Source organism: Pseudophryne corroboree, chromosome 6, assembly GCF_028390025.1.
Source record: "Pseudophryne corroboree isolate aPseCor3 chromosome 6, aPseCor3.hap2, whole genome shotgun sequence".
Lineage (NCBI taxonomy): Eukaryota > Metazoa > Chordata > Amphibia > Anura > Myobatrachidae > Pseudophryne > Pseudophryne corroboree.
In genome coordinates this window covers 356,808,702-356,829,706 of record NC_086449.1, presented here as the reverse complement: position 1 = coordinate 356,829,706, position 21,005 = coordinate 356,808,702, and the positions used below count along the sequence as shown (strand labels likewise).

The window sequence follows — 21,005 nt, the reverse complement described above, 5'->3', positions numbered from 1 at the left end:
ACATGCACGCCGACACACACATACACGCCGGTCCCCTTCACCAGTAGAATCCATGGGGTACCTGTAAATAAAATTATACTCACAAAAATCCAGTGTAGATCTGTCCTCTCCTGCTTGTAATCCACGTACTTGGCAAAATAATAAAACGCAAACCCGATCCACGCACTGAAAGGGGTCCCATGTTTCCCCGACTGCTGAGACCCCCCGTGACTCCCGTCACAGAGGGTCCCTTCAGCCAATCAGGGAGCGCCACGTCGTGGCACTCTCCTGATTGGCTGTGTGCGTCTGAGCTGTCATAGCACTATGCCGCTCCATTATATTCAATGGTGGGAACTTTGCGGTCAGCGGTTGACCGCGAGTAACCTCACCGCTGACCACAAAGTCCCCACCCATTGAATATAATGGAGCGGCATAGTGCTATGCACCGCCTGTGGCATTATCTCTCCAGCTAGTGGAGCCCGGTGCTGGTGTGAAAAATACGGGGGATCCCCTGTCATTCCCCCCCCCCCCCCCGAGGTTGGTTATGCTTAGGAGGGGGGACCCCATGCATTTTTTTTCTTGATTTTTTAAACAGTTTTGTGCCGTCCATGAAGTCGAATCCAGGACGCACACTATCGTCAATTGGTCAGTTTTCCGACAGCGGGACTGTCGAATCCGGTTTTTATTGAATATGTCGAATTCGGGTCCCGGCGGGAAGGTGTCTGACTGTCGAATTGTGTCAAATTTAAAAACGGTCGAATTCCAGACGGAATTCGACCGCAATTGCATATACCTAATAAGGAGATAAACAGAAGGACAGCAGACTATCTGCCCCACCTCTACAAAAGAACTGCAATCAACATACTACAGTGAGTTACCAAATCCACTACCACCAACGCCTGCAGCCTTCACAGCCTGGACACTGAACTGTCTGTATGATTAAGTAACAGCCCTACTGCTCTCACGTATTGGGGGTAATTCTGAGTTGATTGCAGCAGGAATTTTGTTAGCAGTTGGGCAAAACCATGTGCACTGCAGGGGAGGCAGATATAACATGTGCAGAAAGAGTTAGATTTGGGTGGGTTATTTTGTTTCTGTGCAGGGTAAATACTGGCTGCTTTATTTTTACACTGCAATTCAGATTGCAGATTGAACACACCACACCCAAATCTAACTCTCTCTGCACATGTTATATCTGCCTCCCCTGCAGTGCACATGGTTTTGCCCAACTGCTAACAAAGTTCCTGCTGCGATCAACTCAGAATTACCCCCATTGTTCACACTCCTCATTTATACACTCTACAACCACTGTGTATCCAGCTCAGTCTTTCTCCTTGTTCATTCAATATTACACCCACACCATTCTATTCCTCAGAACAACACTACTGTACTGGAATTATGGCTCCTCGATCCTGTCCCAAACCAATCCTCACTGCCAGGTCTCACCCCCAAAATTCCAAATCACCAACATGCACTCAGAACCCAGCCAACCTTATCCCCATTTCCCCTGTCCCTTCCCTTCTCCTGTGCACTCTGGAATGCTAGATCAATCTGCAACAAGCTGCCAACTATCCACGACCTCTTCATCTCCCACTCTTTTAACCTTCTCGCCATCACCGAAACCTGGCTCTCCTCCTCTGACACCAACTCCCCTGCTGCCCTCTCCTACGGAGGCCTCTCCTTCACCCACACGGTCAGACCTGATGACCACCAGGGTGGAGGCGTGGGCATCCTTCTCTCCCCAAACTGCACCTTTCATGTCATCCCACCTGAGCAATCCCTCACCTTCTCCACCTTTGAGGTCCATACTATCCGCCTCTTCTACCCCATTCACCTCCTTGCCACTGCTTACCCTTCCATGGCAACTTTGCTGTCTGGCTTCCCCACTTTCTCTTCTCCGACCTCCCCTCTGTCATCCTCGGTGACTTTAACATCCCTATTGACATCACAAATGCTGCTTCCACTAATCTTCTCGCCCTTTCACCTCCTTTGGACCTTATCATGATCTCTCTGATTTCACAAACTCTTCCTTCCCTCTCTCTGACCACCATCTGCTTTCTTTCACCCTCTCATCCTCCTTTCTCCTCTCCACGCCCAGACTCACCATCGCCAGATGCAATCTCGGGTCTCTCGACCCCACTTTCATGTCCTCCCTCGAGACTTTCCTCTCTCCTCTTTCCACTATGACCTGTCCCAACCAGGCAGCCTCCTTCTATAACTCTTCCCTAACCGCTGCTCTCAACTGTGGCTCCCCTCTCCTCTGTCCCCCTCCGCCGCTCCAAACCCCAACCCTGGCACACCAAACGAACACGTTTCCTACAAAAATGCTCATGCTCCGCTGAACGCTCCTGGAGGAAATCTCACTCTCTGACGGACTTCCTCCATTTCAAGTATATTCTCTCCTCCTACAACTCTGCTCTTTCCCTCGCCAAGCAATCCTTTTTCCAAGTACTCATCTCTTCTCAGTCCTCCTGTCCACGCCGTCTCTTTGAAACTTTCAACACTCTCCTTCGCTCCCCTCCTTCCTCACTGCCACTGACTTTGCCTCCTTCTTCATCTCCAAAATTGAGGATATCTGACATGACATCTCCTCCCGTCACCCCTCTGCTACCCCCCTGCCCCCATCATCCCTCCCCTCCATCTATCCCACCCTGTCCTCCTTCCGTCCCACTTCAGACAAGGAAGTCCACTCCCTTATCTTATCCTCCCTCCTCCACCTGCCCCCTGGACCCCCTTCCCTCCCATCTTCTCCGCTCTCTCTCCCCTACTGCCTGCTCCCACCTTGCTCACCTCTTTAACCTGTTGCTCTCTACTGGCATATTCCCCTCACCATTCAAACATGCTCTGGTCTCCCCTATTCTCAAAAAAACTCAACCTCGACCCTTCATCACCCACTAACTACCGCCCCATCTCTCTTCTCCCTTTCGCCTCCAAACTACATGAACGACTTGTCTACAGCAGTCTCACAAGCTACCTCTCTGACAACCCCATCCTCAATCAACTACAATCTGGTTTTCGCCCACTCCACTCCACTGAGACTGCCCTGGTGAAAGTCACCAATGACCTGCTTTCAGCCAAATCCAGGGGCCACTTCTCTCTGCTCATCCTTCTGGACCTCTCTGCTGCCTTTGACACCGTAGATCATCCTCTCCTCCTCCGCACACTCCAAAACGCTGGCCTCTCTAGCACTGTCCTTGACTGGTTTTCTTCTTACCTCACTAACCGCTCTCTCTCTGTGTCTGCCTCCAGCACCACCTCACACCCTTCCTGTTGGTGTCCCTCAGGGTTCTGTCCTTGGCCCCCTTCTGTTCTCCCTGTACACCTCTTCCCTGGGTGTGCTCATTAACTCCTTTGGCCTTCAATACCACCTCTATGCTGATGACAAACAACTCTACCTCTCCTCTCCTGATCTGTCCCCCTCTGTCCTCTCTCAGGTTTCCAGCTGCCTCTCCGCAATCTCCTCCTGGATGTCTGAGCGCTCTCTGAAGCTCAACATGGACTAAAGTGAACTCATCATCTTTCCCCCATCCAGACCAACACCCCCTACCAATATCTCTATCACTGTTGACAATACCATCATCTACCCCGTTCCCCAACTCCGCTGCTTGGGCGTCACTCTTGACTCTTCCCTCTCCTTTGCGACCACATCCAAGCTCTGGTACAATCCTGTCGGTTCCAGCTATGCAACATTGCTCGTATCAGGCCATTTCTCTCACAGAGTGCAACTAAACTTATCATCCGCTCACTGGTCATCTCACGACTTGACTACTGCAATGTTCTCACTGGCCTCGCTTGCTCCCATCTTGCTCCCCTCCAATCTGTCCTGAACTCCGCAGCTAGGCTTATCTTCCTCTCCCGCTTCTCCACATCTGCCACTCCCATTCGACAAAATCTACACTGGCTCCCATTCCCCTACAGAATCCTCTTCAAACTTCTCACCCTCACATACAAGGCCATCTCTAATTCCACTGCTCCCTACATCTCCAACCTCCTCTCCCTTCATACTCCCTCCCGCCCCCTACGGTCAACCAGTGACCGTCGCCTCTCCAACGCCCTGGTCACTGCTTCCCATGCTTGAGTTAAAGACTATGCACGTGCTGCACCCCTTCAGTGGAACGCACTCCCCCACTCCATTAGACTCTCCCCGACCTTGCAAAAGTTTAAAACGGGCACTACTCCATCCCCCTGCCTCATGCCTTGAACATCTCAGCTTTGCTTACATACTGCCATCAGGCTACCTCCCGCTTGCTTGCGCCTCATGTCATCTGTCTGTCGACCCTTCCCACTAGATTGTTAGCTCTTCAGAGCAGGGCCCTCTTTCCTCTTGTTATCTAAGCCCTCTTCGACACATTTCACTCGCAGCTCTCCACTACTCAGCGACCATCATTACCCGCTCTTTCTCCTGCTGGTAAAGGCTCATCTCTATCTATGGCCGCCAGCTCCTAGTAGTACGATGATCACTCCCTCACTACATACATCTTAGCTGTATTATGTCATGAGAATTGTGGTGCTCTCTGTTACCTGTACTCTATGTGTTATTTATTTACTGTAATGTTAAGTTTTGTCTCCCTGTACTGTCCTTTGTACGGCGCTGCGAAACACTTGTGGCGCCTTATAAATAAAATGTAATAATAATCCCGGGATTAAGCGTTTTTCAATCTCGAATCTCAGGATTGAAAAAATGGGTCGGGATTGGCCTCCCTAGTTTACATAAGCATATTTAACATTTTGTGATAAGCGAGAAACCCAGCATCATTAAAATCAGGGAAATCGCTAGACAGCGTGTGCACCTGCATTGACCTAATGTGCGTTTTGTTAGATACTTAATCATAGGAATCTATGATTAAGCATCTAGCAGAATGCACATTAGGTCAGCAAGCAATACACACTGTGCAGCATGTTCCCTGATGCGGAGTTTCACTCCTATCATAAAACGTTGACTTTGTTAATGTAAACCATGATGCTTGTTAGCCGTCAACAATAGCAAATGTGTCTGGTTCATGGCAGGCATACACCACATTCACTTTACGTCCATTTGCCTTTTAACTATTTATTTAGAGACATCAATAAAACTGCTAAAACCGTGCTTCGTTAGTGCTGGGACCACCACATACATCATTTTCAACTACTGCTAGCTTTCTTAGGTGTATATGCATCCATGTACTGGCCCTTACTGTATGTGGCTTATGTTAAAATGCCCCCAACCCAACTAGCTACAGACAACAGGTATATTGGCAGGATCATACAAATCTGCATGCAGCCACTTTTTTTGGCATGTGCAGAGCAAAATAACAATTTATCTAGTTAATCCCAATCCCATAGTGACAATGCAGTTCCCACAAGGGAATAGAAATCTTTGCCATTTACATAGTCAGACATACTTGTTATACACACTTTCCCCTGCTCCCAAACATCTTATATTTCACTCTCATTCCCACTGAATTACGGTACATGCATGGCAGGCTGGATTGTCTCTCTACCCATGTGGATATTCTTACCAAATTCTTTTGCTGCATTTCTAGTAGTTGTTGTTCAAAAGAGGAACAGCGGCTGATGGCATCTCTCAGGTTCTGATTGCTACCACGTAGCTGCACAGACAGAGCATTTTTCTCCTCAAATATCTGAGAAAGCTGCAGAGATAAATTGGGAACTAATGAAATAAACAGTGGTCGAATAATGAAATACAAATATAAAATGTGATGCATATACAAAGTATAACCTCTTTATCAAAATATCATGGTCTTTCATGGACTTAAAAAGTACATCTGTTATCTTCTCTGACCTTTCTTTATAAATATACATGGAGTGAAAATCTCTCTGAAAAATGTTAATATACCCTGAACCTCCACTACCATACACTATGGTTTACTATTCGAAATAAAAGAGACTATTACTCAGTGTAACTAAATGACCATAATCATATAAAATAAATTGTTTATTAACTATTCTATGATCACTTTATCTTCTTCAAATGACACCACTCTATTTCAATGTATGTATTAAAAACATGGAATGTGCTTTCATATATCTTAACTGTGAAAAGTAACCAAAAAAAGTGACAAGTAGACTACACAACAATGTCACCGCCGACCTTGGCATTGAGCTGGTGGATCCGGAGTTCTTTATGGTGCACTTGGGTAAGCGTATCACGGAGCTGAGTACTTAAGTTCTGCACTTCTGTCTGTGCACTCTGTAGCTCTTCCAACAAACTGCTGGAATCATCATTGGAGAGCTGAAAGAGAGAAGATGTGCTCAAATGCTGTAATCCGCTCACCATGCTATGGAACTAACACATTACTCTGGAATTAACACTACCAACAGGAAGCAAACTACTTTAGGAACATACACATTATCCCCCTACATCAGGAAGAGTCAGTTATATTGTTTATTTCTATAATGCCAACCGTATAACATGTTACATAGATTAATCATCATGGGGCTTATGGGCCCTACACACTGGAAGATAACACTAAACGTTATGAACGCTCTCGTTCATTAATGAACGAGAACTCATTCATATCGTTCAGTGTGTAGGCACCAACGATGAACGATGTGCGGCCCCGCGCTCGTTCATCGTTGGTGCCAGGTCGCTTATACATGCAGACCAATATGGACAATCTCGTCCATATTAGCATGCAGTGCTATGGAGCCGGGTGATGGGGGGAGTGAAGAAACTTCACTCCCCCCGTCACCCCACCGTGTCGGCCGGCGGGCAGCTTGGCAGCGGGTCGAGAAGTGTGTAGGGCCCATAAGTCTGAATTCTCTTCCAGGCACACATTAAGTCAGAAGTCAATTCACCTACCAGTATGTTTTTCCCTTAGTACTGAGGGACTTTAAACACAATCTTCATTTAAACACATGGATGATTTTGATACATTGTATGTGAAGTAAAATACCTCAAGAGATAAAGGGATATGGGAATCAGCCAGAGCATTATATAATTACGGTCATGTGGCAGTTTTTAAGAGACCACATATGAGTGTAAGTTCCTCAATAGAGAATATATTTACCAAAGTACAGGTTTTTAGAATTGGAGATTTCACTTATTTATCTCGCACCTGCTAGAAGGTAATAGCTAGAATCTGATTGGTTGATATGGGCAGCGTCTCCATTTCTATAAACCAGACACTTTATTAAATACAGATGTGTCGTCTTACATCTTTGCTCTGTGTGCTGCAAGTTGCGTTACACATAACGCGCGAGTGCCATGTGACTCGGTAGCACCGAAGGTCTTTTTTTTGCATCTTAGAGGCAAAGTAATGTAATAAGACACACGTGCAGCTCCTGTTTAAAATGATATGCAGCGTGCCTATATTGTGTGTGTGACTGCGACTGTATTTGCATACAAAATGCTCTGCTATAGTGTCTAAGACACATTTTCATAGAAAAAAAAACATACAAATAGACACTCGCGTTACAGAGTCCCGCCATGGCATGGCACGACTTCAAGGGCTGTTTAGCATGACTGCAGCAAGGATGTAAGAGGACACATCTTTATAGCCCTAGGAAAGCAGTTTCAACCCAGGTGCGAATCAATGGATCGACAATGTTATAGTCGACAGTCATTAGGTTGACACCAAATCGCTGACAATTTTTAGTTCAACAGGTACAGAAGATAGACACAGGTTTTCGCACCAAATCATGTACATTTCAAGTTATGTGACCACCATCAGTACAAACGTGTTTCCTTGCGGGCTCACTTTGCTTGCCACACCTCAGGCAGGTTACTATTCCTAATAGCTGACCACACTGATAGTAAAATCTAGCATCAAGAAGATGTTGAGAAATCATCTATGGTGTCTTATATGTCGATCTAATGCACGTTGACCTATAAATTGTCGCTCTATCATCTGGATACCTTTCAACCCATGTATCCCACAGAAGAAGACAGCAACTGGTGAAGGAAAAAGCAAAAAACAAAACTATAAAAAGGCATGGAGGGCTAAGGTGTGTAGTAACAATACAAGAGCGATCTATGTATATCACCATACTGTCCTAATAGATCTAGCAGGATGGTCTCTGCAAATAGGGATCACATGAGACCTAACAGTGACTGGGGAAGTGATAATGCACCAGCCAATCATTATGGGTTTGAAAAATGACAGTTAGGAGCCGATTGGCTGGTGCAGAGGTTCCCAAACTGTGTGCCGTGGCTCCCTGGGGTGCCTCGGGACACGTGCAAGGGTGCCCTGGGTTGGTGGTCCAGGACCAATTCAAATGATTCATGGTCAATATAATAGGCAAAACCAATGCTGGTGGCTGCCAGTCATAAAATATGTGGCCAAACAGTAGCAAATCTTGTCCCTCACTACACAACTGACCCTAAGGATGACAAATAAACGTGATCTACTTAATGTAATATAATTTTTTTTAATTTCTCAATAAGACATTTTTGGCCTAGGGGTGCCGTGAAAAAAATTCTGATATTCTAGAGCGCCGTGATTCAAAAAACTTTGGAAACCACTGGGCTGGTGCATTATCACCGTCCACTTACAGTATTACTGCTTTATCACTTTGCCAGGCTTAATAAATATGTCCCACTATCTTTTTAACATCTTGCTCCTCAATGAATACACAGTATGCATGAGAAAGAGGTTTCATATACCCTGGATTATTTGCAATTGTAAGCTCTATAGAACAACAGTTTAGCACAGCTATTTGAGGACTGCTACACTAATGCTTGTGTGTCTGCACCAGAGAAAAATGACAATGAGTTCTGGGTACTATGTGATCTTGTGTGTGTACACTGTGCAGAGAGGCAGTTTGGTGACGGAACTGGCTGTGCATTGATCTGATGCAAGCAGAAAATAGGATTTTGGTACTTACCAGGTAAATCCTTTTCTTTGAATCCATAGGGGGCACTGGAGTACTCTTGGGATATGGACGGTTTCCGTAGGAACAGGGCACTGAATATTAAAATTTAGAACACTCCACCCCTCCATATCCCAGAGTACCTCAGTGTTTTTTACTGAGCCGAACAGGAACTATAGAGAGGTTGACAACAACGAAGTTGACACATAACGTTACTGACAACTAAACAGTTGACACCATAACCGATAGAACTTGATAATTTGAACCAGTCGGTGAAAAGGTGTTACCATAAGATCCCCTGAGCTTACTACAAACCAGGTAAAACTGCTCTGGGTGGGCGTCCAGTGCCCCCTATGGATTCAAAGAAAAGGATTTACCTGGTAAGTACCAAAATCCTATTTTCTTTTTCATCCACTAGGGGTCACTGGAGTACTCTTGGGACGTACCAAAGCTTCCCCGTGGGCGGGAGAGCTGTTTGACACCTGTAACACTAGGCGGCCAAAGCTAGATGCTGATGCCGCAAAACGTATCAAACTTGTAAAAGCGCACAAACGTGTGCACTGAAGACCATGTAGCCGCACGGCAAAGCTGCGTCGTAGAAGCTCTATGACCAACTGCCCATGAAGTTCCCACAGAACGTGTGGGATGAGCTGTTACTGATGTAGGCGGCTGTAACCTAGCATTAAGGTAAGCCTGACGTATAGTCCGTTTTATCCATCTGGATAAGGTCTGCTTAGAAGCTGGCCAACCCATCGTGGCAGCATCATAGAAAACAAACAACGTATCCGTCTTACGAACTGTAGACGTTCGGGATACATAAACGCGTAATGCGCGTACCACATCCAGAGTTCCAGAATGTGCTGTTAACACAGAAACTACTATTGGTTGATTGATGTGAAAAGATGACACTACCTTTGGTAAGAAAACGTGATTCGTCAGAAGTTACGCTCTGTCATCATGAAACACCAAATACGGTGGCTTGCATGACAAGGCACCCAAATCTGAAACACGCTTTGCCGAAGCTAAGGCTAGAAGAAAAATTGTTTTCCAAGTGAGAAACTTTATATCCACTTGTTGTAAGGATTCAAAATATGAAGACTGTAAGAAATCTAAAACCAGATTCAAGTCCCATGGCGCTGTAGGTGGAAAGAATGGAGGCTGTACTCTGAGGACACCTTGCTGAAAAGTGTGTACCGACGGCAATAGAGCCAATCGTTTTTGAAAATAAATTGACAACGCAGATACCTGCACCTTTAGTGTAGATAAACGCAGTCCTCCATCTAACCCCGTCTGTAGAAATAACAAAAGACGGGATAACTTGAAAGATGATGTCGGAAACCTCCGAACTTCACACCAACCTATATAGGCACGCCAAATTCTGTAGTAATGAGCTGCCGTAACCGGCTTCCTAGCTCGTAACAGGGTTGGTATAACAGATACTGGAATGCCCTCTCTTCTTAAGAGTGCGGTCTCAACAGCCACCCCGTCAAACGCAGCCGCGCTAAATCGGGGTAAAAGAACGGACCCTGTTGTAACAGGTCTGGACGTAGTAGGAGCGGGCAAGGATCTTATGCGAGTAGTCCGCAGAGATCCGAGAACCAAGCACTCCGAGACTAATGAGGCACCACTAGTATGACTGTGACGGACTCTCTTTTGATCCGTTTTAGCAACCGAGAGAGCAGCGGAAACGGTGGCAACAGATACACGAGGCTGTACGGCCATGCGATTGTGAGAGTATCCACCGCCACTGCCTTTGGATCTCTCGTTCTGGACACATACTGGGGCGTTTGGTAATTGTGGCGAGATGCCATCAGGTCCACCTGAGGGTAACCCCACCTGTGGACCAACATGTGAAACACCTCTGGATTTAAGGCCCAGTCTCCTGGATGAAAATCCCGACGACTGAGATAATCCGCCTCCCAGTTGTCCACTCCCGGAATGAACCCTGCCGACAATATCACCTGGTGGTATTCTGGCCAATTGAGGATTCGAGCTACTTCCCGCATTGCCATGCGGCTTCTCGTTCCTCCTTGGTTGTTGATGTATGCGACTGCCGTCGCGTTGTCTGACTGCACTTGGACAGTCTGAGAGCGAAGCATGTGTACTGCTTGTCATAGTGCATTGTAAATTGCACGGAGTTCCAGGACATTTATAGACAGCAATCTGTCGTGATCCTCTGCAGATGCGAGGCCGACCACTGTGCGAGCACATGCTGTTGAAAAGGACGCGAGTGAAATCTTCCGAACTGAAGCGCTTCGAAAGCCACCACCATTGTTCCTAATAGGCGAATACACAAATGTACAGAGAGTGTGCGTGGCTTGAGCACTAATTGTACCAGATGGCGAATAATCTTTACTTTCTGTTGTAGTAGGTAAATTCTTTGATTTACCGTATCGAGAATCATACCTAGGAATTGAAGTCGTTGAGACGGAAATAGATACAATTTCTTGAAGTTGACACTCCAACCGTGGTGTACGTTAGCAGCGCAAGTTGGAGGAGCATCTTCTAAGTACGAAACGATTGTCACTGCCAGGGATCTGAGATGAGCTCTCATCACAGACATCACCTTGGTGAATACCCGAGGCGCTGACGAGATGCCAAACGGTAGAGCCTGAAACTGTTAATGGTTGTGGCGTATTGCAAACCGCAAGAACCTCTGATGAGGCTGCCAAAACGGAATGTGTAAGTACGCATTCTTGAGATCTTGCGCAATCATGAACTCCCTTGGCTCTAAATTTGCAATCACTGAGCGCAGAGATTCCATCTTGAATCTGTAGTAAGTTACGTACCGATTGAGACCCTTTAAGTTCAATATTGGTCTGACTGAGCCATCCGGCTTCGGTACCACAAACAGACTGGAATAATAACCCTGACCCTGTTGGTGTACAGGGACCGGAATCAAAACTGCTGAATCCAGTAGGGACTGAATGGCAATTTGCAGAACCGCCCTCTTGTCGTCCGACAGAGGCAATCCTGTCTTGAAAAACCGCAGTGGCGGAAAGACAATCGAACTCTATATTTTGTAACCTTTTAACACTAAATTGCGGATCCACCCATCCGCGGATGTCTGGAACCACGCCAACTGGAACGTCTGAAGGCGTGCTCCCACAATCGGAGAACCGAGATGGGCTGGTAGCCCGTCATGCCACTGGCTTGTCGGTAACCTTAGCGTCCTGACGACTTGTGTTGGTTTGTTGGAAACCACGTCCACGTCTACCAGGCGTGGCTGTTGCTCTGCCACGTCCTCGAAAGGACTGAGGTCTAAAGGATTTGAACGAAGGTCCAGAGTACCTCCTTCTTGGTACCGGTGGAGGCAATGGTAAGAAAACCGACTTTCCTCCCGTAGCCTCAGAAACCCATGTGTCCAATTCAGGACCAAACCACTTCTTGCCATCGTAAGGCAACGCCTCTATACCTCGTTTGACCTCTGCCTCCGCTTGCCAAGAACGCAGCCAGAGTGCTCGTCGTGCCGTAACTAGCGACGATGAAATACGAGAAGTGAGCTGACAGACGTCAGTAGAAGCTGTACAGAGATACTCCGCAGCTTCACACATTTGATCAGCAAGAAGTATAAGGTGTTCGTCATGTAGGGCAGGGTTATCCATACTATGAGCGCCTTAGTGACCCAGATACCAACCAAGCCAGGTCTCAGCAGCCCTCCTGCTGCTACATACATGGACTTTAGCATAGTTTCTATTTTGCGATCTGAAGGGTCTTTAAGCGTAGTAGCCGCTGGCACTGGTATGGTTAATTTCTTTGTAAGCTTCGACACTGACGAATCAACTATTGGTGGATTCTCCCATGTACATGTCACAGAGTCTGGAAACGGGTAACTAGACTTAAATCTGCGAGGTATAGAAAACCGTTTATCTGGAGTCTGTCGTGTTTCTACTAACATCTTATTAAGAGACTCCGACACAGGAAAACTTATTGGAGTTCTTTGTCGTTTAGTAAATACGACCTGATCATTTGTGAGAGGCTCCTCAGTTTCTGTAAACTTCAGAGACTGACGCACCGCTCTGATGAGATTATCAATACCTGAGCTGTTAAAATCCTCACTATCTGACTCCACTTCGCCCTCCTCACCCTCATCCTGTGCCGTGAGGTCTGGCATGGAATCGTCAGAATGCAACATAGCAGAAACTGGTAAATCATAAGACATATGAAATTTATCCCGTCTACCCAAAATGGATTTGGATCTTTCGCAAGGCTGAGACACCTCCGGTAGTTCTGGCGGTCTCACCCTAGACTCAGATCTTGCAGTTTCCCGCTCCTGTCGAGCGGCGGTCAATTCTGATTGCAACCCAGCCAGTACATTGGCTAGCATTTCCCAAGGAGGGTCCGGGGAGGAAATTGGCTTTAAAACCGGAGCAGAATTTTTATTCGGAACCGAATCCACAAAACATACCGTACATGTGGTAGATCCATCCGGTAACACACTGCCACAGACTTTGCGATTATGCTTTTTAGTTTTTGCTGGTGCCTTACTCATTATGGCGACAGACAATACAATACACCAAAACAGACACTTGCACGACTCAGTAAAATAGTACAGACGTAGCCACCTTCATCTTGACCGATTCTCCAGCTAGACGGCCGTTTAGTCACGCTAGGGCGATAGCTGAGTTTAATCGCAGGCAGACGCGTTGAGGCGATCTAGATACTCAGCATGCATTACACATCTCCACCACTGGGTGGCTAATGCTCCACTAATCCAGTACTTTCGATCGTACAGTATAGCGGCGGATTGATCTACAGCTCTGGCAATTGGTCAGTGACGACTGTAATGTCAATACTGTAGGCGTAACGGGAGGCGGTGGAAAAAGATGGTGACCTACTGTATGGAGACGCAACTACAGTAATTGTGTAAAAGGAAGAATGTACAATACAAAGTATAAACACACAATACAATGTATAAACACCGTGCTTTTAAAATACATGTACAGTAAATGAGCGTCTGAGTACCCTAAGGCATAATGGGTATGGGCTAGCGGGAGACGATGGGAAATACCGTGCTTTACAAATGCGAGCGTCCGAGTCCCCTAAGGCATAAACCAACACCAATGGGGAGGGGGCAGGGCGCTGTTTGCTGTACTTTCACACATGAAATTGGGAATCCTCATCGGGCGTCGTGGGCTAGCGATGAAGGCTCCCACCTCCCACGCTGGGGGTCCAGGGTTCGAGACCGGATGTTTTTTTTTTTTATATTGTAATAATATACTGTATTATGTTATTTTCATTGTAAGACAGTCAATGGAAGGGTGCACACAAGTAACATATAAATCAGAGTACATCTGCAGGAGCGATTCTTTACGCTAAATGCAACTACACAGCGGCAATGAGTTGAGCAAAACAGTACTGTAGATTTTCAGCGTTTGTGTATTGGACAGGACCTGATTTCCCTCCCTGTCCACTGCATGATCTGTGCAGGCTCCCAGGGAGGAAGGGCGATGGGGGTAGGGGGAGACGATGGGAAATACCGTGGCTTCGAAATGCAATTATATGAGCGTCCGAGTCCCCTACGGCATAAACCATCACCAATGGGAAGGAAGTGCCAGCCTTTTTTTTTAGTTTATGTGTTCCCGTGACATTCACTTTAATATTTTTTTTTGTCTGTAATACTGTACATCCAATGGAAGGATGCACACAAGTTTCACATAAATCAGAGTAGATCTGCAGGAGCGATTCTTTACGCTAAATGCCACTACCCAGCGGCAATGAGTAGAAATGAGTATATTCTGAGTGAGCAAAACAGTACTGTAGATTTTCAGCGTTTGTGTATTGCACAGGACCTGATTTCCCTCCCTGTCCACTGCATGATCTGTGCAGGCTACCAGGGGGGAAGGGCGATGGGGGTAGGGGGAGAAGATGGGAAATACCGTGGCTTTGAAATGCAATTATATGAGCGTCCGAGTCCCCTAAGTCCCCTCCTTATGTTACGCCAGAAAATATTGTAGCACACCTTATACACATAATGCTGCACATTAGTAATGCATTTCATATTTACATTTTCAGATTTCATTTCATAGAGCCGCAGTCACACACAGAATATAGGCATGTACTGTAGCATCTCATTTTATTCAGCAGAAGCTTATTATTCCTGTTTGGCTAGTTTGCCGCCTCTGTATATTACAATAGAAAAAAAATAACAGTGTCAGTGAAAAAAACACCTCATGACAGATACTGTACACAAGCTTATGTCACATGGTATATGCAATTGCGGTCGAATTCCGGCTGTGGGGGTTCAAGGGCGACGGCCATTTTGACAGTGTGCTATGCGATCAAGTCCGGTGTACCATAATGATAGACCTCGCTTATCCCTATCGCTTTGGCGAGGGGATTGAGATGCTTCTTCAGCATTGCCCCGTAGCCTTCAAGACTACTGCTATCTCTCACTCCATCTCCGAGCGCTGGCTGCCACGTAGTGGGGGTTCAGGGGCGACGGCCATTTTGACAGTGTGCTACTGTATGCGATCAAGTCCGGTGTACCGTAATGTGCATAGACCTCACTTATTCCTATCGCCCCTATGTATTTTAGCGAGGGGATTGTGACGCACCTTCAGCACTGCCCCGTTGTCCGCAAAATCTATGTCATCACTCGCTCCATAGCCGAGAGCCTCCATGGAGTCACAGGCAGTAGCCATTTCAATTGAGTCTGCCCTGCTACAGAATTGTATGTGTACCGTATGGTGCATAGAACCTTAACAGTACATCTGCTGCAGCTTTGCCCTGGTTTATGTGATTAAAAAAAATTATAAAGTGTCTGGAAAAAACTAACATGCGTTCGTACTGTACTTTAGGAATCGAACACGGGACTCTGAGTATACTGCAGGAAGCGGAACACTTCACCACTTCGCCGCAGACAGATTAATAAATCCATTAGTTTTGATTAAGACAAATGGCTACGGGATTAGGATGCTAACATACTGTACAATATTCCTAATATCATTAGGCAATAGTGAACTTCTAACACGTCCATTTGCGTCAGTGTACACTACTGGTTTTAGGTTGCTTTGGCTGCGGGATGCAGGGTAACGAGACGCACTAGTAAAGTAGTCCTTACTATACAGTACTGTACGTATTTCAGTATTATATTTTACGGGAGCCCACACGCATGCGTAGTGGTGATTGTAAAAAGAGACATCTGGTGGATGATCGCAGGTATTACACGTACAGGTAACGCCAAACGTCAAATGTCTGTCTCCGTGCGATTAGATAGCCTCTCTGTGACTAGGCGCGCCTCGCTACGCCCCAATACGCTGCGTATGCTCGAACGGGACAAACGCCTCAGCCACTCAAGATAAAGGTGGCTACATCTGTACTAAGGTGTCTCTATATATATATCTGGCCAAGTGCAGTACATGTGGCCAGTACTATGAAATGTGATCCCAAATTCCCACTAACACCCCTGCGCCTCCGGTGGAGTAGAGATGTAGTACTGGAACGTTCTGGAATCACAGCAGGAAGACACAGGAAGCATGGTTAACAATGGCTGCCATGCTCACACATATAATCACAGTGCAGGTTAAAGTGCCATTTATATGAAATCCTGTGTAAATCACCCTGCAGCCTAGCATACTGCTGTTGCTGCAGGTTTACCCTCTCATGCCGCTGTATTGCCCCCTCTGTGTAAATAACCCTGCTGTTACATAATCACCGTGCTGTAATGCCCCCCCTCCCCCCTACATGCTCCGTTTCGAAAGCAGAGCGGGCGGGCAGCGCAGCGTGTGGGGCCGCCAGCGGGAGCCGGGTAGCGGGATGCGCAGGAACTGAGAGCGGGAAGCGCGTCTTGAAGCGCTGTGAGCAGCGGCCGTGCAGTGGTGGGGGCCGGAGCAGCGGCGGCGTCCGGAGCCGGCGGCGGGCGTCTGCAGAGGGATCCGGCGTCAGTAACAATGTCCCCACACAGCGGGGCGGCAGCGGGAGCTGACCGCCCCGTTCAACATACCGTGACTCCTGCTGCTTCTGGTGAGGCTCCGATGGGGCTTCTCTGCAAGCGCCGGCCAGCCTGTGCAGGAGGATCTGTGTGGCTGTGAGGGTGCTCATTCAGTGAGGACCGACACGCCACAGCTGCTATTAGCAGCTTGCACTATCCCTGACCCTGCCTTTTGGAAGGGGGAAAGGGATGTGTATGAAAAAAGAAAAGCTTAAAACTAAAATTATTCAAAAGAATCGTGGACCCAGCCACAATGACCTGTTGCTACTTCGAGCACAGAAAAAACACTGAGGTACTCGGGGATATGGAGGGGTGGAGTGTTCTAAATTTAAATATTCAGTGCCCTGTTCCTACGGAAACCGTCCATATCCCAAGAGTACTCCAGTGACCCCTAGTGGATGAAAAAGAAATAACACGTTCACAAAATACTCACCATTAACTTTAAAAACAAAAATGGCACAGTCTATAAGTAAAGAGCTGCATGACAAATCTTCTGACCACCAATTAGTGTGTAATCTACTGTATACATATAACAAAACTGTAATGGCTGTGTCCGTACAAAGAATTTTTTTTTTTAGACATATACTTCTAGGGACTGATTATGAAGTATGGAGATTATGGTTTTTTTTTGTATATTTGTTTGTTCTGGCATCACACAAACACTACAAGATGAATTTGGGTTGTGTTTTCACTATTGTATAGCTTAGTGACCTAGAAAGAAATTGAGGTATGTATGATCTCAATGTAACATCATGGACAGAAGCTATAAAGGAAAAACCAGATACATAGAAAAAATGTAGTCAGGATCCCGACCGCCAGAATACCGGCAGCGCCACCACAGCTATTCCCTCTCCTGGGTGTCCACGACACCCATGGAGTGGGAATAGAACTTGTGGCAAGCGCAGCGAGCCACCGATCCCACAGCGTGACGAGTGCAGCAAGCCTGCAACGGGCTTCGTTGCGCTTGCCCCTCTGCTGGCATTCTGGCGATTGGGATCCCGGCGTCTGTATTCTGACCGCCGGGATCCTGTACCCAACCCAAATAAAATGTTAAAGTGACTGCTCGGCAGAGAAACCTAATAAAGGCAGCGATTCTAACAGTATGTGGCGCAGGTGAGACTGTGTTTATACCATGTAAATCCCTTATCCCCAGCAATTTTCCTTTTCAATTAAAGGGCCTGCAGTTTCCTGTAAGTGTCTGCTTTGCTATGACAATCAAGTTGCAAAGGCAAATGCTCAGGGCTGCAGGCATTGATTTCTGTACCAGCTGCTTCTCCCATTGGGCAGCTTTACGTGGTTTGCTCACGAGTTAGTAGCCTCAAGCATCTTTTTGTGTTAATCCCTGGAGGAAAAACTGCAAATATTGTTTACAAAGAAATTTTGTGATCACTGTGTAGAATATAAAATATACATCCCAATATTAGATGGCACTACTGTCTTTGTAAAATTAGTTCTGCTGAGCAATGAGACAGCCATGCGAGTGAAGCCACAGGCAAACGCTAGTATAATATAAAGTCCAATTTTGTATTTACTAATTTAAAAACGGTAAAGTTGTGACTGCTAGTTACTATACCTTATCTCTTTGGTAAGAGCTCTGCAAAGTTATTTCCTCTTCCCTGCGTGGCGCCTTAAAGTTGTCCTGCAGACTGCCCATGGCTTTGGACCTATTTTGAAGCTCTTGATGCGAAACTTGAAGATCAGAGGCCATTCTGTTAAACTCATCTTCCCGTGATTGCAAACTCAAAGTAAGTTCTTTTACCTGCAGTTCTATCTTGTGCTGCTGTTCCCTGCTCTCTGACAGCATGATTTTGAGACTATCCCTTTCTGTTTGTACTGTGCTAAGCTCCATATTCAGGGCAGAGACTCCCTTTAGCTGCTCCTGTAATCTCTGTATTTCTTCTTGAGACAAGTCATGACTGTCCTGCAAAGATCTCATTGACCCTCCAAAGGCCTGAAGCTGGGCCTTAAGAGTGGAGTTCTCCTCTCCTGCATTTAGCAGCCGCTGCTCTGCTTCCAATAGATCCCTTGCAAGCTCTGCTACCCTTTCTTCAGCTGTCTCGGCCTCATTACGCAATATCCCAGTATCATGCTGTATGCTCCTCATCTTCTTATTCATTTCATCTTCTGCAGACTGCACTTGCTGTTTGGCCTCTACTTGAATGCGGGAGGTTTCTTCTTTAACATGTGTCAATTCCTTCTGTGTCTGTGATAGCTCATCTCTCAGCACTTGTATTGCTTGTTCCTCCTGTCCAAGCTGGTTTGCTTGAGTCTCATTCTCAGCTTGTAGTTGAGATACACAGAGCTTCAGGCTATCAACCTCCACCTGTAGTCCTTGTTTTTCTTTCTTTGTTTCATCTAGCTCCTGCTGCAGGATCTCTCTTTGGCCTTTCTCATGATTCAGCAGCTGCTCTTGGTTAAATTGTTCTTGTCTTAACTTTTCAATCTCCTGTAACTTTTCCCCCAGGAGCGGTTTTAGTTGTGAATCTTTCAATGAGATGAGCTCTTTCAAGTCTTCCCGGTACCGAGTTAACTGAGCATTCAATTTAGCATTCTGTGCATTTAAGTCATCAGTGCGGCTATGAAGGAATCTTAACTCCTCACGTAGCTTGTTGCTCTCTGCTGCTGCTTCCTGTATTAACCCATCCTTGCCAAGAATTGCATCGAGATGCCGCTGCTCCAGCTTTTGGTAGTCACTCAGCACACTTTCTCTCTCCTCCTGCAGCGAGCACATGGACTTTGTGAATGCATCTAGCTGAGCCTTGCTTTGGTCAGCCTCTTCCTTGGTGGCTTTTAACAATGTTTTTAATTTATCCATCTTTTCTTTCATTGTTCTTCTCTCCTGTTCAGCCTCTTCAAGTCTCTCTTTTAGTGCCTTGAACTCAACTGCATGCAGATCATGCAGTTCCCCAACAGCTGTACTCACAGCTTCATCACGAGTGCTTAGCAACTGCACCACATGTTGCTCTTTCTGCTCCAACTCTTTGTGCAGCTGGTTTACAAGAGATTTGGAAGCCTGCAAGTCACTTTGGATCTGCTCATTTAGCAATTTCCACTCTTGGACCTCTGCCTCTAATCTTTTCATTGCTCCCAGCAGATTCTCCCTTTCAGATTGGGTCTCCTTCAGTTCTCTCTTTGTGGCTTCAAGCAAGTTCAGCCTATCATTTGCTTCCTCACTACGCAGTTTCAGCTCTTCTTGGCAGGCACTATGCATATTCTGCTCTTTCTCCAGACAGGAAGAAAGTATCGCTTTCTCTTCCAACAGGGAATCTCGCACCTTAAGCAGAACCTCTGTCTCACTCTTCCCAGTTGCAATCAGTTCCTTATTCTCTGACTGAAGTCTGATAATAAAAAGGACATTATTAGAATCAAATGAAAAGGAGACTTAAAACTGTTGCATTCTCGTGCCTTTCACTTGATTATCAGATTTGGACATATCCTATTACTCTTTAGGACAGCTTTATAGGTTAGGAACACCTATGATCTTTTGTTCTTCTCCCTTGATGTTCTCCTTGTACTCAGAGAATAGATAATGCCTGAATAGCCAATATCGGGATTATAATGTTCTATGGACATTATGATGGATCATTATTTTGATAAAAGGTTGATACTACCAGTGTGTGTGTGTGTGTGTGTGTGTGTGTGTGTGTTCGTGTGTTCTTAGTGATATGAATATACACACTTACATCCTGCACTAAACTTTATGTTTTGTTAGGTGGGAATGCATAAAATATCAGATTTTTATTTTATTTAAAGCAGAATCTTAGTGCTATTATATAAATAGCAGATTGTATTTTAAATTTATAATTTATAATTATCTGTTAGATATTGTGTATTTTTGTTTGTATATTTACTTTTATTCATGTTCATACTTTGATTATAGTCCATGTGAGAGACTGGACAAGGAAACACGTTTGTGTTACATATAAATGTATCTTAACTTTGTGAGTCAATCGTGGTACTACTAGATTACTAGATTTAACAGCTGATGGAACGATGGACTTTATTAATTAATTACCTGACTAATGACCCCAAGAGAGGTTAAATAGTCAGAAACACGTAAGGGCTTTACTTCTAAAGAAACAGCCATAATACAGAGGCTGAGAAAAGCGGGTCAAGTGTAGCCCTTTCACACCACGTCTGCAGAAGTCTGTCAGCCACTCGGCTCTCTCCCTGCTCCCAGCGTCTGCTTGTGATTCCACTTCACAGTCACCAGGTGCCAGCGGCCGAGGCCCCGGGTAAGAGAGACACTCCAGCCGGCTCAATCTCATCACGGGACCTCCGG

General features: G+C 46.0%; 1 protein-coding gene across 1 annotated transcript in view; it reads right to left on the bottom strand.

The window, feature by feature from the left end:
- The window catches only part of GOLGB1 (golgin B1), a 126,513-nt gene that overhangs the window by 39,642 nt on the left and 65,866 nt on the right, over positions 1–21,005 (bottom strand). The window contains exons 10-12 of the mRNA XM_063926622.1: positions 18,297–20,061; positions 6,071–6,211; positions 5,478–5,609 (exon numbers count right to left, since the gene is read on the bottom strand). Coding sequence (XP_063782692.1) covers positions 5,478–5,609; positions 6,071–6,211; positions 18,297–20,061 — 2,038 coding nt within the window. The remainder of the gene's footprint in view (positions 1–5,477; positions 5,610–6,070; positions 6,212–18,296; positions 20,062–21,005) is intronic.